This window comes from Hemiscyllium ocellatum, chromosome 1, assembly GCF_020745735.1.
Source record: "Hemiscyllium ocellatum isolate sHemOce1 chromosome 1, sHemOce1.pat.X.cur, whole genome shotgun sequence".
Taxonomy (NCBI): domain Eukaryota; kingdom Metazoa; phylum Chordata; class Chondrichthyes; order Orectolobiformes; family Hemiscylliidae; genus Hemiscyllium; species Hemiscyllium ocellatum.
In genome coordinates, this window is record NC_083401.1 from 108638408 (window position 1) to 108657063 (window position 18656).

General features: G+C 40.3%; 1 protein-coding gene across 3 annotated transcripts in view; it reads left to right on the forward strand.

The window, feature by feature from the left end:
• arap2 (ArfGAP with RhoGAP domain, ankyrin repeat and PH domain 2) overlaps positions 1–18656 on the forward strand; it is a 309350-nt gene that overhangs the window by 63784 nt on the left and 226910 nt on the right. For 2 of the 3 annotated variants that reach the window (XM_060825023.1, XM_060825042.1), the window contains exons 3-5: positions 3820–3896; positions 11917–11990; positions 15180–15277. In XM_060825023.1, coding sequence (XP_060681006.1) covers positions 3820–3896; positions 11917–11990; positions 15180–15277 — 249 coding nt within the window. The remainder of the gene's footprint in view (positions 1–3819; positions 3897–11916; positions 11991–15179; positions 15278–18656) is intronic. The other variant, XM_060825033.1, reaches the window with a different exon arrangement.

The window sequence follows — 18656 nt, forward strand, 5'->3', positions numbered from 1 at the left end:
TTCTTGTATCTTGCACCTATTTGCACTCATTTCGAATCCTCTTGCTGCTGTCGTAACCATAAGGAGTTTGAGCTCTCTGTTCTGCTGGTGTTAGCTGTCTACATTGTGGTTGTGGATTTTAGACACTGTCACAGCAGGTTAGATGGCCAACTTGCTATGGATCTCTGGCTGGCTAGTGGCTTGCAATCGCTTTATTTCTATCACACTGCAGCACCTCCTTCAACTGCTGATCAAGTATGGTAAGATTATGGTCCCAAATGGCTACTTTCTAAATTGGTTCTGTTTCAACACTGTATAAAAATAGTCAATGCTACACTCTGTTGAGTGTCGAGAATGTGGTGCTGGAAAAGCACAGCAGGTCAGGCAGCATCCGAGGAGCAGGAAAATCGATGTTTCGGGCAAAAGCCCTTCATTTGGAATAGAGGCAGGGTGCCTGCAGAGTGGAGAGATAGAGACTCACTGAGATTCTTGCCTTGAAGAAGTTTTCCTCCCCTCTCTACAAGAATCTCAGTGAGTCTCCATCTTTCAACTCTGCAGGCACTCTTATTCCAATATTCCTGCCATTTTGGGAGATGGGGTATGAGTGGAAATTCCCTGAAGAGGAGGGTGGAAGAAAACACTGGCAGCTAATGGAGAGACACCTTTTGTGTTGACAAGTGCTGGGTGACAAAAGGACAAGCCCTAATTATGGACTAATACCCTCTTGAACTGAGCTTCCTTCATCAGAGGAGATTGAGGTTTCTTCTTGCTGAGTGAATACTTTCTGAAGTACCTCAATTAAATTAATATTTACAAGATGGTATTAAAGCCACATATAAAGCTGGTTATCTAATTTCAACCCTTCAAACCTTAGACAAAAACAAAAATACCTGGGGAAACCTATTATTTACCTGAATCATAACCTGTATTTAATCCTACCGAGCCCAAATATCCTTCCTGTTTTGAGAGCTGAAAGCTGAACACAGTTCTCCAGGTGGAGTTGCCCAAGGATCTGTACAACTGAATCAGTTCCCTCAAGATAAAACAGCAACATTCCATCAGCTTGGAAATGTGCCACAGAATCTAAATTTCCTGTTGAAATCTTTGGTTAGACTTGTTGCTGAACTTGGCTTGCAGCCCTGTAGCTGATTTTATTTTTCTCTTGTCCATTTGCCCAAACATTCCTATGAATGTGTTGATTGCTTGCTAGTCTAGGTTTACGCAAGTAACAGGCAGCAAATATATTGTGCACGAATATTATTCATGTGTGTATGTGTTGCGATGTGATGTGGAAAATTTTTGAACAGAAGAACTTTGGGGCAAGTGATGGCCCTGGAATACTCCATTACCCATACAGTACAGGACAAAATCTCTTGTCCTGTATATGGGAATTCTGCATGATGGTCACCTGGTGAAATTGAAGAAACAAACGCAGGTGAATTTTTTATTTGCTCTGTTTTGAAATTTTTATTTTATGTTTCTACATTTTAGAGTTTTCTTCACATCAAGTGACTTATGTCATTTCCCATTGATGTTCCCTGTCATAGTTTTGTTTTTCAGATCATTGAATGCTGTTGTGAATATTGGAATTACATCAGGAACAAATTTCAGATCATTAGTTGAGCTCCCATTTTTTTGTGCAGGTCTGAAGTTATATATCACAGAATTGTCAAGATGCAGAAAGAAGCAATTTTAATCCATCAGACTTACACGAGCATATATATTATCACACAGCATCCTGTTCTATGGAGACCAAGGCAATTCCTTTTCAAACTTTCCTTCTTTTTCCAATGAAAAATGTGCAATCAAGTGAACTACCAGCCTCTGCGTTCCCCTGTCAATACCCTGACCAATCAGAATCGACTGGCCTGGTCTGAGCACTAAGATTGACAGTTAACTATTCCTGCTGTTGCTCCAAACCACTAATGGATCAATCAGTCAGTACCTTCTGATGTTGTATAAATTGGTGACCAGTTTCCTTTGTGTCTACCTCGACAAATGTTTAATATTAAGGAAGATGATAGCGTGTTTTACCTAATCAGGGAACTCCCACTCATCTTGTACTTTGTAGTCCAATGGTTTGGCTGTAGTGAGAAACCAATAGCTACAAGATCATCAAGGTTGTTTTTACCTGTTAACAAACTGTGTAAGAACATTTGACCATTCCAAGATACAAGGTATCTAAGCACACATGAGCAGACAATCGAGACTATTTGTTTGGAATCATAGACTCCCTACAGTGTGGAAACAGGCACTTCTGCCAAACAAATCCACTCAGACCCTCCAAAAAGAAACTCCCCGACCCTACATTTACACCTGACTAGTGCACCTAACTCACATATCCCTGAACAATATGGACAATTTAGCATGACCAATTCACCTAACCTGCACATCTTTGGAATGTGGGAGGAAGCCAGAGCACCCAGACCAAATCTGTTGTGCTATTTTTATACCTCACAGATGATGTGTTTAAAAATTAAAATAAAAAAGTAAAGATTTTAATATCTTTTTCATGTCAGTCATATTGTGGATTCTATCTGTATTATTCTTGAGCATATAGGCCTGGTTTTCTTTGCCATTCTCAAGAAGGACTGATAACCCACCGTTCACCTTCCTGACGGTTGTCTTACATATATTTCAAGAGCTTTGTACTGTCAGTGTTCTTGAGGCTGGAGTCTGATCCAGCAGGTAGCATCTGTGGAATGTTACAGTAAGATTCTTCTTCCAACTAGAAACAAAACTCTTCCCCTAGACTGAATTCACAGCCTGAATTTTAATTGGTCCAACTGTGTCAAATGGGGTCTGTACTGAAGCCATGGGGAGGGAGTCGAAGACAGGCTATTTGTCAGCAATTTTGATTTATCATTCCATTTAAAAATTGACCTCCACCTACATGCAACAGCCTGAATTATTTCTGACATCTGAAACGTGGACTTTGTCAGAAAGTAAAAAATGAGGTCTGCAGATGCTGGAGATCACAGCTGCAAATGTGTTGCTGGTCAAAGCGCAGCAGGCCAGGCAGCATCTCAGGAATAGAGAATTTGACGTTTCGAGCATAAGCCCTTCATCAGGAAGGGCTTATGCTCGAAACGTCGAATTTTCTATTCCTGAGATGCTGCCTGGCCTGCTGTGCTTTGACCAGCAACACATTTGCAGCTTTGTCAGAAAGTGCCTACAGTGCACATTGTTGCATTTGTTACTGAGGACTGAAACAATACCCCCTGTGGAGAATCTTAGTAGTTTCACAATGACTGTGTATACATGGATGTTTTCTGATTTATTGTTATAACAGTGAGTGCTGATGATTTTACTCATAATCTTCTTTGAACATCTGCCCCACTATCTGGCCTTCAATACATCACTGAAGGAGTCCTCCATAGTGAAGGCGTTTTCTTTTGGGTGAAATGTTGCATAATTCCTGTTTGAGATCTTTTGTAATAACTTATAATGCTCTGTTTCCTGACAATAACTGCACTTCAAATGTAATTAAGTGTGATGCACTTTGGGAATTAGAAATGTGTGTTTTAGATTGTTTAAGGCCAGTACTGATATGTATGATTAAATGCTCAATATACAGCAGGCAGTTGTGGTTTACAGAAACCAATGGACATAACCATTAGCCATCCAATGGTCTATTTATAGAAACTTACTCATATGTGAACTGTGACCTTTTGTGAATTTGAGTGTTTTCTGTATTTTTAACGAAGTGGTTATGATTACAATAGTCTAAATTTGTACACTAATAGTAAATTTGTTTGTGTAGAGATTTAATTGATGCTTTTAAAATTAAGTGCAGTTTTAAAACACTAGTTTTATATTTCCACATGTTTTTAACCACAGTTCCTTACTGAAAAGAAGAAATCTCAAACTTTCACATGTCTCCACTTGTGATGTTCCACAAAAACTGCTGTTGGCTGGTATGTATATTTTAAGTAACGCTTCAAGTTCTTTTGAAGTAGAGACTGCAGGGCCAGTCAATGTCAATTGGTAAATCTGCCAATTTGTTCCCAAAATGGAGATAGCTGCATTAATGAATAGGGCTTTCTCTACCCTTTCTCATTTTCCCTTTTCCCCATGTGTAACAGACAGAATGATACAATTCCATCGTGATTAATTGCCCTGAATAATAACTTTGATCCAATGAATGATGCTAGACTGTTCCTTGGGTGAAACCTTTTACTGATTTCTGCCATACTAGTTGGCAACAGCTGCTGGTATTGTGTAAAGCAATAGTGAGAAAAAAAATTATTTGAGTTCAAAATATTTTAGGCAACTGGTTCCCTAATTGAGGTGCAAAAGAAATGGCTAGAAAGGGGAGAAAGAATCTTGAGTAAATGAGAGAATCATTTCTGAAGTAAATGTGCATTCCTCACAATTTTAATGTTGAGTCTCAGCTGATCTCTTCAGGAAGTTGTGGTGTGAGAGTAGGAATGAGTGTTCTCAATTTGGGAAGGGGCAAATGGTTGCCCCTGTTTAGCTGCTGCCAATTGAGGAGAAACAGTCCTTGTTTGGGTGGCTTGCATAAATGCATCATACCTCTAGGCTGCTGTGGCACGTCATTGCCAGCCAAAGTGAAGATGGCATCGAGGTGAACATGAGAGCTGGAGCTTGAGGCCTAAGAAATAATCTGCCAGAGAGCAAAAAAGAAAAAGCACAAACTGGGTGACAGCAATGCATTCTGGAGGAAGGAGAATGAGAGAGCAACACATGGTGGTAAAAAGGTAGGGGGAGGGAGGTGGGGGGAGGTGAGAGAGAGAGAGAGAGAGAGAGGGGCATGCTGGGAGAGGAAGAGAGAGTGTGACAGTGTGAAGAAGAGTGAGAAAGAGAGGGAACCGTACTTCAGGAGGAAGCGTTATATATTATTATTCCATCTTTATAAAATCAAAGGAACAAATTAAACCAGAACCAGTTATGTGTTTAAGTGTTCCAGTGGGCCCATATTCATGGCTGCACTGGAGAGTCAGGCCTATGTGCAACGCGACTCTACCATCAGCAGCCTCCAAGCCAGGCAGCATGTCAAATTGGAGTCAAAACCAGGGATTCTGAGCTTTTCAAACTGAAAGTGTGATTGTATGAGAAACTGAAGACAAGAGAGAATGCAACACACACTTGGGGAAGAGATGGTTTTGATAGAGACAGAGAGAGAAAGGAACATACTATGGGAGGAATAGAGGTGGTTGGGAGAGAGAAACAAGAGAGATTTTTCTACCTTGTGGTTCCCAGATGTTTAAAGAGAAAACGCACACAAGTGCTACAGCTTCAATGAACATGCACCTCCAGACTTATCCATTGTTATTTTAGTACCTATGATGCAGCATTCTGAATACCAGTGTGTGTATATATATATATATATATATATACATGATCGTATAGTTCCTAAAGCCTACTGAAATAGTGTAACCACATATGGAGGAGTTTGTAAGAGAGCAGCATATGCCAGGGGGAATACAAGGAGCTGTTGTGTTGCCCTGTTATGTGTGCTGCTGTGAAAATCCTTTTTCTCATGGTGAGTCAGGAGTCTGTGGGTCTCTGGGGACTGCTCCTTATCCCCCTATTGTGGACATTAGTTGTGGGTGTGAGCGGCAGTCAGTTGAGCTATGTTTTATCTCTTTACTTTTTTGTTCAGTATATAGAAAGAACAATGTCCTTGCAGGGGTATGCGATTATACTGTAGGGGAACACTTAGACTAGAACGGCTGCAGTCCAGGAATCTAAACTGGGAGGCACAAGTAAGGGAAATAAAATTAGAAGCGAGGAATAGAACAGTACAAAGTGAAAGGCAAAAGGAGTAGGATTGAGTAGCAACAGGTCCATAATTCATAAAAAAAAAGTGTAAAAATATTCAAAAAAAGGACAAATCTAAAGGTATTATTATCAGAGTACAATTAAATAGATGAGTTAACAGCAAATACAATGTGATTGTGATTATGGAGTCATACTTGCAGGATGACCAGGAACTGAAAGTCCTGAAAGTTGGTTCCAAAATTACCTTAGTGGCAGGAGACAGGGTGTTGGGAAAAAGCTGTTTGTGTGGCTGGAGGCAATGTCTAGTGGTGTACCACAGCAATGGTGCTGGCTCCAAGAATGTTTTTGATATATATAAATGATGGAGATGAGAATATAGGGGGAATATAAATAAGCTTGCAGATGATTTGAAGATTGACAGGGTGACAGCAAGGAAGAAGATCTGAGATTACAGGAGGATATAAATGGATTGGTCAGATACTCAGATCAATGGCAGATGGAATTTAACCCTGATAAATATAAAGTGATGCACCTTGGAAGAAGTAACGAGACAAGAGAGTACTCAGTGAGTGGCAGGACACGAAGAAACCGAGGAATCTTGGGTTGTTTGTCCAAAACTCCTGAAAGGTGGCAGGGCAGGTTAACAGGGTAGTTAAAAAAGGCAGAAAGAAGGCACACTTGCCTTTATCAATTGAAGCATTGAGTGTAAGTGCATGGAGATTTTGTTGTAGCTGGTTAGACCACAGCTGGAGTATTGTGTGCAGTTCTGGTCACCGTATTATCAGAAGGATGTCATTGCACTGGAGAGGATGCAGAATTGATTCATAAGGATCTTGTCTGGGATGGAGCACTTAATCTGTGATGAGAGTTAGAGTCATAGAGCCATACAGTATGGAAACAGATATTTTGGTCCAAACAGTCCATGCCAACTATATTCCCAAACTAAACTAGTCCCATTTGCATGCGCTTGGTCCACATCCTTCCGAATATTTCTAATTTATGTATTTAACTGAATGTTTTAAAATGTTACAATTGTAGTTGAATCCACTACTTCTTCTGGAGGTTCATTCCACACATGAACCACTGCCCCTAATGTCTTTTTAAAATATTTATCCTGTCACCTTAAAAATATGTCCTCTTCTCTTGAAATCCCACACCCTAGAGAAAAGACACCTGCCATTCATCTTATCTATACCCCTCATTATTTTAATATTCTCTGTGGTCACCTCTCAACCTCCTACACTCCAGTGAAAAATGTCACAGCCTTTCCAGCTTTGCCTTATGACTCAAGTCCTCCACTCCTGCAACATCCTAGTGAATCTCTTCTGAACCCTCTCCAGCTTAATAATAATCTTCATATAACAGAGAGACCAGAACTGGACAAAGTACTCCAGAAGAGGCCTCCCCAACATCGTCAGAGGCTGAATAAGCTTGAAATAGGTGAAGTTGAGGGGTGACATGATAGTGGAGAGATTATGAAGGCCATGGACAGGGTGAACAGAAAGCAGCTGCATGCCTTAGTCAAAGTGTCAATCATAAGGGGGCATGACGTTAAGGTGAAAGGCAGGAGATTAAGAGGGGATTGGAGGAGACTTCTTTTCACCCCGAGGATGGATGCACTGCCTGGGAGGATCATTAAGGCAGGAAACCTAACAACCTTGAAAAGATACTTGGATGATGACATGAGTTCTCATAAAAGACACTGGTATGGGCCTAATGCAAGTAGGTGGGACTACTGTAGATTTAGTGTAGCTTTGGCAGTACAGACTTGATGAGCTCAAGGGCCTCTTCTGTACTTCTAAGATGTAATTCGATGATGGCGGATTGGCAAGGACTGATATTTAAGAAATTAATGATGCATTGCACAAATTATACAGTTTTTTGTTTGAAAGAACATAGCAGGAAAAGGGGTCCAACAATAGCTAAGAAAATAAGGATAGGCGTAGATTAAAAGAGGAATCATGTAAAGTTTCTTGGAGGTGGAACAAGCCTGAGAACTGGTAAACAGTTCAGAATTCAGCAAAGGAGGATGAAGAGATTGATTCAAACTGTAAGCAAACTGTAAGAAAAAAAGATTAGTGAAGATTAACAGATCCCTTACAGTCTGAAGTGGGAAAATTGATAATAGCAAATGAGGACATGAAATGTCTATTGAACAAATGCTTTACTATCTTTTAAGACATAAGATGCTAGATCCTATCACAAAGAATGTGATTACAGGACAATCAGAAAATATTAATAGATGAGACAAAGTTAATGTATTTACGAAAATACAGTTGTGTTTGACAAAAGTTGACTGGTGTTTTTCAAGGGTGTAACTTGTCGAACAGGAAAAGGAGAACCATTAGATGTGTATTTGGACTTTCAAAAAGCTTTTGATAAAGTTCCACATAAGAATTTAGTGTAAGATTAATACATATGGGATTGGTATGTCGGTGTGGATTGAGAATTTGTTAGTAGACAGGAAACAGAGTAGGAAGAAATAGATTTTTTTGTTTGGAGTAGGAGCCAGTAGAGTCTCACAGGGATTGGACATCAGCTATTTCAGGGACGATAGGCTTTTCATATGAGGAAAGACTCTGTCAACTGGACCTGTGTTTACTGGTGTTTTGAAGAATGAGAATGGATATTGTTGAAGAATATCCAATTCAGCTTGGAACTGGACAGATTAGATGCAGGGATGATGTTCCCCTGGGCAGTGGGTCTGAACAAAGGGTTCAAGGCCGCAAGATATAGGCTGCATTATTTAAGACTGAGATGAGGTGAAATCTCTTCACTGAGAGGATGGTGGGCCTATGGAATTCTCTACCACACAGTGAGGTGAAGACCAAGTCACAGTTATACTTTAAGGAACAAAGAAATTTCTAGGTACTAAAGACATTATGAAGTATAGAGAGAGAGGGTAAGTATGTCATTGAGACAGATATATTGAATGATGGAGCATGCTCAATGGGGAAAATGGCCTACTTTCATTCCTATTTTCTATTTTTTAAAATAATCTCTTAGTGGCAAAATCATTTTAGTCTATCCTAAGGAACAGCCATTCTGAGTCAGAATGGATGATATATTTTACTCATGCTAGTTTTTATAAATCAGTTTAATCTAAGTGTGTTATAATCCCAGGCCTTTGATGAAATTCATTAAAAAGAAAATCAGGTTCAAAGTTGTGCTTTGGAGATAGCTAATTTCATGCAATCTAATAGTTGAATTTACAGACCAAGATACTAGTACAGTAACACCTAGCTTGGTGGACCTTTGTCTCAACATCTGTTTGAGAAGTACATGCCTTGGTGTTTTGAAGGTTTTAAAATTAGTGTACATTATATTCCATTATACATTATATTCCCTTCATCAATCTGTTTTTCATAATATGTTCACTTCTCAAGGTTGCTGTCTGTAATGAGCTCAGTCTCTGCAGACGTATGTTTAGACGTGGTGAATTCTTAACTGTTAGTTATGATTTTTTTTAAAAGACATCAATTCCTATCTTTCCAATGGCCTTCATGTAATCAGCACAACACAAGCTGCAAATTTCTGTTTTGAATGATTTATGCTTGAAGTTTCTAACCAGTTAACATAATGTTTGAACCATCTTAGTTTCCGAAATAGCTGGCATTTTTAGACAGTACAATAGTTGCTATAATGGGCACATCATGGGCAGCACGTTGGCACAGTGGTTAGCACTGCTGCCTCACAGCGCCAGAGACCCGGGTTCATTTCCCGCCTCAGGCGACTGACTGTGTGGAGTTTGCACACAGTGTGGGTCTGTGTGGGTTTCCTCCGGGTGCTCCGATTTCCTCCCACAGTCCAAAGATGTGCAGGTCAGGTGAATTGGCCATGCTAAATTGCCCGTAGTGTTAGGTAAAGGGGTAAATGTACGGGTATGTGTGGGTTGCGCTTCGACGGGTTGGTGTGAACTTGTTGGGCCGAAGGGCCTGTTTCCACACTGTAAGTAATCTAAAAAAAACATCCTGGTGAGAAACAGTGGAAGCTTCAAAAGAACATAGAGGTGGATTGGGTGGGTATGTTGCAGATGAAATTCAATACAGAGAAATGTGAAGTGACTCATGTTAGTAAGAAGAAAAAATGAGAGACAATGTAACACACAGTGTACAATTCTAAAGAGTGTATAGAAACAGACAGAGCTGATGTCCATATGTCTTTAAAAGTGGCAGGGCAAGTTAAGAGCATCGTTAATAAAATGCACAGTATGCTGGCTTTATTTATAGGGGCATGGAGTACAGGAGCAAGGAGGTTAAGTTAAACTTTGAGGACACACTGGTTTAGCCTCAGCTGGACTACTGGGCAGTCTGGGGATCATGCAGTAAACAATATATGGAGATGGAGCTCAGAGAGACAGAAAGGTCAGCAGTTGGACAAACAAAGGAATGGGTGATAGTCAGTCTGGGATAATCAATAGCTGCTAATGAGGACCATTAATAAATGACAATGGGTTGTGTGTGGTAACGGCCCATGTCATGGCAAGGCCTGGTGTGGGGGGGTTGGGGTAAGGATATAGAAAAATGTGCTCAGGCTCGAAAATTATTGAACTCAATATTGAATCCCGGAAGTTGCAGGGTTCCCAAGCAGAAAATGAGATGCTGTTCTTCCAGCTGAGCTTTGCTGGAGCACTGCAGCAAGCCTGTGACAGAAGTTGACCAGGGAACAGGATGATGTGTTGAAATGGAATGCACTGTGTTCCCTGGCCAACATCTCTGTCTTGAACATCCATTTTGCCTAACATCCAGATAATCGCAGGATAAGCCAGAACTTGAATATTGCTGAAAAGAATGACATCTTGTGAAAGAATTTTGTCTTGCATGCAATTTTGCATCTCAAGACTGCAACTTTGAAAAGTGAAAATATTATGAAAAGTCTTGGCTGTTTTACTGGTGGGGAGTAGCATGCATTATTCTCAGGTTACAGTTTCCACTTGCTCACAACTTTTATTGAAATTTGGTCTGTCTGTCCATCAGGTATATGCACCCAGCATCCATTGCTGTATTTCCTTTTATGGAGTCATATTGAATTTAATTTGCTTGATTTTGACATTTTGAATCCAGTAGCCAACGCTAATTAAAACAGAGGATGAAATGTGAAGGATGATAGTGGGGTGACCTCAGTTCCCAGATCTAGGGAATGCCAGTATTCCCAATTCTGAGCATTATTCAGTGATTCTCTGCAGGCTTGTAAAAGTCTTTTGAAAGCAGAATAATCCTAATTGTGATATTAATATGATTGACCAATGAATGCCTACTACTTAGTCTCTTGTGAACCAGTTCAGGTACTGGAGACAGAGAGGCACTCAGTGAAAATATACCTGACCACGAATCAGCAAAAATAGGAAGAGAGAGCTTGGCTAATTTACTCTGTATTTGTGATTCTGTTGAGACAATGTATGTGTACTATTGTGTGTTAACTGTTCAAGAAATGATTGTACTGAATACCTTTGTGCATAACATTTGAACTTGAGAATTCATATTCTTGAATTGGGTCCTTTGTTTACATGGTGTCTCATACACCAATTATGTTTTTGGACCATCAGTTTTAAATCAACTGCAAATCACTAGAGTAATTTTTAATTTATCTTTCATGCATTCATTTCCAGTATAAATTCCTTTCACTGATGTTTCCCTTGTCTGTTTTCATCAACATAGTGGTGTACGTGGTGCTTTTTAGCTTATTTAGGATGCAGACGATGTAGCTGAGACTGCAACTTCCCTGCATCTCTCGACAATTGCCAATGTGTTTTTCGACATTTGATTAATGAATTGCCATTTCTGCTGCTAGTCGACGCCAAAATGCTTTAAGTGCAGATTTTTGGTTGTCATGACAGTATGAATGTGGTCCTATTTAATGTCTGAACAGCTTTAAAGCAAATCTCAAACTTCAATACGTTAATATATTTTACAGGTGCAAATATAGAGTTGATGTGTTAATATCCAGAATCTAGGCGAATTTCTTAAACAACTTGAATTTTGTTTACAGGTTTAAAAGTATGTTCCCACTTCATTGTTTCCTCCTTATTCTCTGCTTTTCCCATATTGGTTTTACCGTCATTATCATTATTTTCAAATAGAACTTCAATAATTACTATTGATTTGTCAATGTAGAGGTTATTACTCAAGATATGACTTTAAGTATTGAGGGTTAATAAATCATAAATATTTCATTCTTCCCTCTTCTGAACAGCAGATGAAAATAAGCCATCTCCTATCACCCCATATGGGGAAATGTACCTATACCATAGTCCGGAAGATGATCAGGTGAGTTTAAACCAGTAAAACAAAAATATATTTAAAATGTGAGTAACTGAATGACTCATACATGTGTCATCTTGTTAAAGTTCCTGCACAACGGCGCATTCTTTGTGGGGAGGCTGTTAAACTTTAAATTAATGTTGATATATTTTTCATTAGATGATCAGTATGATTGTACATTAAAAATAAAGCAAGCCAGGAGAATAACCTTTGGTACCTTTGTCACATAAATTATTAGGGAATTAGTTACTCAAACTCAATCCTTTGAATGTCGTTAAATTGATGGGAGTGCTTTTAATAATACATTATGCATTATCTCTAATCACCATGGCCTAATTTAAATCAACCAAGGACTTTGTTGACCAGGTCTTTTTTATTTAATTTGGTAAAATCTTGAATTTGTTAAAATTCAATTGTCAAGAGTTCCCCGACTGTAACCAGCATGTTCCTACAAGTAGGCAGGATTAAATGTCTGCTCCTTGCCTAGTGATCTCTGATCAATCAATAAAATGTACGTGGGAGTAGAAGCTATGTTACTGGCTGACTTCATTGTCAAACTATAAAAACAAAGCCTGCATTAACATTTATTGGCTAGGTGTTACATTGGGGACCAGAGTCACTGACAGTCAGTAAGTTTGTTGGCATTGTTTTGGCAATTTAATTTAAAGGTAGTAATCTACAGAATCCACCCAGTAGGCCTCAGACTTGTGAAGAAACTATTGGGTGACCTATGTGGTATTTGCACGGAATGTTGTAGATCATCCTTAGCATTGTCAAACCAAGAGGTTAGACAAATGAATAATGGAATTACCATCACAATTTGGCAAGCACTCAGTTATAAGTTATTCTACTGCAGTAAGAATACATTCTTTCATATGTATAGTAGAATTGATGACTGCTAGATCGTGAAAATAGTAGATCTGCCTTAAAGGTTTACTTGGGTACAGAGGTGCTAGTCTCTCCAATAAGTAGTCAAGTAGACATACAGCTTGGAAACAGACCCTTCGGTCCAACTGGTCTATGTTGAGCATAATACCAAACTAAATTAGTACCACCGGCTGCTACTGGACTATGTCCCTCCAACCCTCTCCTATTCATGAACTTATCCAAATGTCTTTTAAGATTGTAGCACCTTCTGTTGGAATGTATTTACATTGTCCAATGTCTAACTGTACAGTAGTGTGACTGGGTTGCAATAAAACTGTGTGATCTAAACTGAACATTCCTACAATTTGCTGTGCCTCCATGTATGCCTCTGCAATAGTTTTAAAGGCAGATCTGGAAACCTTTCAAGACAAGGCCCGATACAACTCATTACTCAGTTTATTTCATTGCAAGTGAATACATAAAACGTAAGTTAAAATTTAACACATTTAGTTCAGTCAGTCTGTTAGCAATTATGCAATTTTGGAACTTTATAAAATGAGAAATGTAATATGTTTCCTCACATCATATATTCATTTTGTTTGAGTTAACTACATAAACTGTTACCACCTCCATACAATACCTACGTTTGTGAGAAGATTTGTAGCATGGGTGCTCATTGTTGTGGTTTTGTTCGCCGAGCTGGGAATTTGCATTGCAGACGTTTTGTCCTCTGTCTAGGTGACATCCTCAGTGCTTGGGAGCCTCCTGCGAAGCGCTTCCGTGATGTTTCCTCCAGCATTTATAGTCGTCTGTCTCTGCCACTTCTGGTTGTCAGTTCTAGCTGTCCGCTGCAGTGCCCGATACATTGGGTTCAAGTCGATGTGTTTGTTGATAGAATCTGTGGATGTGTGCCATGCCTCTAGGAATTCCCTGGCTGTTCTGTTTGGCTTGTCCTATAATAGTAGTGTTGTCCCAGTCGAACTCATGTTGCTTGTCATCTGCGTGTGTAGCTACTAAGGATATCTGGTCGTGTCGTTTCGTGGCTAGTTGGCATTCATGGATACGGATTGTTAGCTGTCTTCCTGTTTGTCCTATGTAGTGTTTTTTGCCGTCCTTGCATGGGATTTTGTACACTACATTGGTTTTGCTCATGCTGGGTATCAGGTCCTTTGTCCTGGTATGTTGTTGTCTGAGAGTGGCTGTTGGTTTGTGAGCTGTTATGAGTCCTAGTGGTCGTAGTAGTCTGGCTGTCAGTTCAGAAATGTTCTTGATATATGGTAGTGTGGCTAGTCCTTTGGGTTGTGGCATGTCCTCATTTCATTGTCTTTCCCTTAGGCATCTGTTGATGAAATTGCAATTCATCAAGATGCCTAAGGGAAAGACTATGGAATAAGGACATGCCACAACCCAAAGGACTAGCCACACTACCATACATCAAGAACATTTCTGAACTGGCAGCCAGACTACTACGTCCACTAGGACTCATAACAGCTCACAAACCAACAGCCACTCTCAGACAACAGCATACCAGGACAAAGGACCTGATACCCAGCATGAGCAAAACCAACGTAGTGTACAAAATCCCATGCAAGGACTGCACAAAACACTACATAGGACAAACAGGAAGACAGCTAACGATCCGCATCCATGAACACCAACTAGTCACGAAACGACACGACCAGCTATCCTTAGTAGCCACACACGCAGATGACAAACAACATGAATTCGACTGGGACAACGCTACTATTATAGGACAGACCAAACAAAGAACAGCCAAGGAATTCCTAGAGGCATGGCACTCATCCACAGATTCAATCAATAAGCACATCGACCTGGACCCAACATACCGACCACTGCAATGGACAGCTGGAAGCGGCAGAGACAAACGACTATAAATGCCAGAGGAAACATCACAGAAGCGCTTCACAGGAGGCTCCCAAGCGCTAAGGATGTCACCTAGACAGGGGATGAAACGTTCGCAATGCAAATTCCCAGCTTGGTGAACAGAACCACAACATACAACACCTACTTTTGGAATGATCAGTTTATATCTGAGGTTTGTTGTGATTACATCAATAACTTAGAAAGAAGACAGACCTGATGATCTGTACTTTATGGATTGAACTGATGGCAGCAGAAGGGGACCTGAAATTGGGGCAAGAAAAGCCAAAACTTTTAGTGGAGAAATACATTGGCATAGACATGTTTGACCAATTAACTGTTTCTCCAAATATTTATTAGTTAATGTTTTAAAATTCATGCTTAATTATTCTTTTCAATTGTTAAAATATGTAATTTCTGTAATTGTTTGGATTTTTTTTAAAAAAGAAAATTCTTTCTCAGGAGATTTTAAACAGACATCTTCTGCATGGTATTGAAGCATCAACAAGAGCAATTAGTGACCAAGAGACAAACAATGAATTAAGGTATTAACAGTTCACACAATTTAAAACTTTTCTATTGTAAAGAATGTTTAATGATTTAAAGTTTAATGATTTAAATAATCTTCTACAAATAACCTTTCATATTAGCATGTTCGTTCCTTATACTTATCCATTTATGTTTGCTATTTAAATGTTAACACTTCTGATCTTAATTTTAAGAAATATTCAAAGTTGGGTTCATGGTTGTTATTACGTGACAGTAAATCTTGCATATATTTGGTCTCAATGTTTATCTAAGACTGAGAAAATTCAGAACCCAATTTGTTAACTTACACAGTGGTTACATTTTCATTGAATGTGACTCTACAATATCAGACCCTGGGTAATCCAAGATGGAAGATGGAAAAAATTTCTGGCTGTAAGAGCTGCTCCTTTTTTTTGAGGTATTTTAGGTGTTGGAGGTGATTTCCTTGAATTCCAGGAGAAGCAATTACTGTTTTATATGCTGTTGCATTGTTTTGGAACTTTGGGAAAAAAATATTCAAAACAACAGCAGTTTAAAAGGGAGAAGAGCAGACAAAGGAAGCACATGGTGAGGACAGTGCAGGAGAGAGAGAGAGCGAACCTGCACAGTTACCGCCTTTGCTGTTTGATTTCGTGTATCGCTGGACATCGGAGTGCATCTGGGAAAATTAACAAACAGTGATATTCACAACTAATCTTGGAGGAACTGTTGGGCGAAGTGCACAGAATCGGATAAGTTAATTGTAGTTTTAAGTTTGTCCAAGGGAAAGGCTGCAGTAGTGAGTATAGTGGATTCTTTCTTGATTAAATGTTTATGGAGATAAGACTCTTGATAAAACTTAAAATATAAGCTATAGCTATTAATTTAACCTGGGGCAGTGTTTGTAGAGGAATAAGACAGTGTTATTTTCTGGGTCTGTAGATTGTGAGGGAGCAAAAATGTCCTTTGCAGTGATATGTACTTCTTGTCAGATGTGGGAGTTTAAAGAGAGTTTAAGGGTTACTGCGGATTATATCTGCCATAAATGCTGTTGGATGCGAATCTTATCAGATTGAGTGGATCGGTTGGAGAGACAGATAGAAGCGATGAGGAATTTGCAGCAGCAACAGTATGTAATGGATGGCAGATATAGGAATGGGGGAAAGTCTCCGATACAGTCACATAGATGGGTTAACTCCAGGAAGGGTGAAAGAGGTAGGCAGCTAGTGCAGGAGTCTTTTGTGGATATACCCATTTCAAACAGGTATGCTGTTTTGGAAAATGTAGGGGGTGATGGATTCTCAGGGGAATGGAGCACGAACAGCCAAGTTTCTAGTGTTGAGATTAGCTCTACTGCAACGAGGGGTACGTTGGCTTCCAAGAGATCAATTGTGTTAGGGGATTCTGTAGTCAGAGGTACAGACAGACGTTTCTGTGGCCAGCAGAGAAAAATCAGAATGGTGTGTTGTTTCCCTGGTGCCAGGATCAAGGATGTCTCAGAGAGGGTGCAGAATGTTCTCATGGGGAAGAGGGGCCAGCAAGAGGTCATTGTCCACATTGGAACCAATGACATTGGAAGGGACAAGGTTGCGACTCTGAAGGGAGATTACAGAGAGTTAGGAAGGAATTTAAAAAGGAGGTCCTCAAGGTTAATAATATCTGGATTACTCCCAGTGCTACGAGCTAGTGAGGGCAGGAATAGAAGGATAGAGCAGATGAATGCATGGCCGAGGAGCTGACGTATGGGAGAAGGATTCACATTTTTGGATCATTGGAATCTCTTTTGGGGTAGAAGTGAACTGTGCAAGAAGGACGGATTGCATCTAAATTAGGGGACTAATATACTGCCAGGGAGATTTGCTGGAGCTGCTTGGGAGGATTTAAACTAGTAAGATGGGGGAAGGGGGTGTCCCCAGGGAGATAGTGAGACGGGTACAGCTGAGAGCAGAAGTGAGTCAAACAGTCAGGTCAGGCAGCGCCAAGGTAGGACTAATAAAATTGAACTGCATTTATTTCAATGCAAGGGGACAACAGGGAAGGCAGATGAACTCAGAGCATGGTTAGGAACATTGGACTGGGATATCATAGCAATTACGGTAACATGGCTCACGGATGGGCAGGACTGGCAGCTTAATGTTCCAGGATACAAGTGCTACAGGAAGGATAGAAAGGGAGGCAAGAGAAGAGGGGGAGTGGCATTTTTGAGAAGGGATAGCATTACAGCTGTGCTGAGGGAGGATATTCCCGGAAATACATCCAGGGAAGTTATTTGGGTGGAACTGAGACATAAGAAATGGATGATCACCTTATTGGGATGGTATTATAGACCCGAAAAACGCAGCAGGTCAGGCAGCATCCAAGGATTCCTGATGAAGGGCTTATGCCCGAAACGTCGAATTTCTGGTTACTTGGATGCTGCCTGATTTGCTGCGCTTTTCCAGCAACACACTTTCAGCTCTGATCTCCAGCATCTGCAGACCTCACTTTTTCCTTGTATTATAGACCCCCCAATAGTCAGAGGGAAGTTGAGAAACAAACTTGTAAGGAGATTAGATTAGATTACTTACAGTGTGGAAACAGGCCCTTCGGCCCAACAAGTCCACACCGACCCGCCGAAGCGCAACCCACCCATACCCCTACATTTACCCCTTACCTAACACTACGGGCAATTTAGCATGGCCAATTCGCCTGACCCGCACATCTTTGGACTGTGGGAGGAAACCGGAGCACCCGGAGGAAACCCACGCAGACACGGGGAGAATGTGCGAACTCCACACACAGAACCCGGGTCTCAGGCGCTGTGAGACAGCAGTGCTAACCACTGTGCCACCGTGCCGCCCACAATCTCAGCTATCTGGAAGAATAATAGGGTGGTTATGGTAGGGGATTTTAACTTTCCAAACATAGACTGGGACTGCTATCGTGTGAAAAGTTTAGATGGAGAGGAATTTCTTCAGTGCGTACAAGACAATTTTCTGATTCAGTATGTGGATGTACCTACTAGAGAAGGTGCAACACTTGACCTATTCTTGGGAAATAAGGCAGGACAGGTGACTGAGGTGTCAGTGGGGGAGCACTTTGGGGCCAGCGACCATAATTTTATTTGTTTTAAAATAGTGATGGAAAAGGATAGACCAGATCTAAAATTTGAAGTTCTAAATTGAAGAAAGGCCAATTTTGACAGTATTAGGCAAGAACTTTCGAAAGCTGATTGGAGGCAGATGTTTGCAGGAAAAGGGATGGCTGGAAAATGGGTAGCCTTCAGAAATGAGATAACGAAAGTCCAGAGAAAGTATATTCCTGTCAGGGTGAAAGGGAAAGCTGGTAGGTGTAGGGAATGCTGGATGACTAAAGAAATTGAGGGTTTGCTTAAGAAAAAGAAGGAAGTATATGTCAGGTATATACAGGATAGATCGA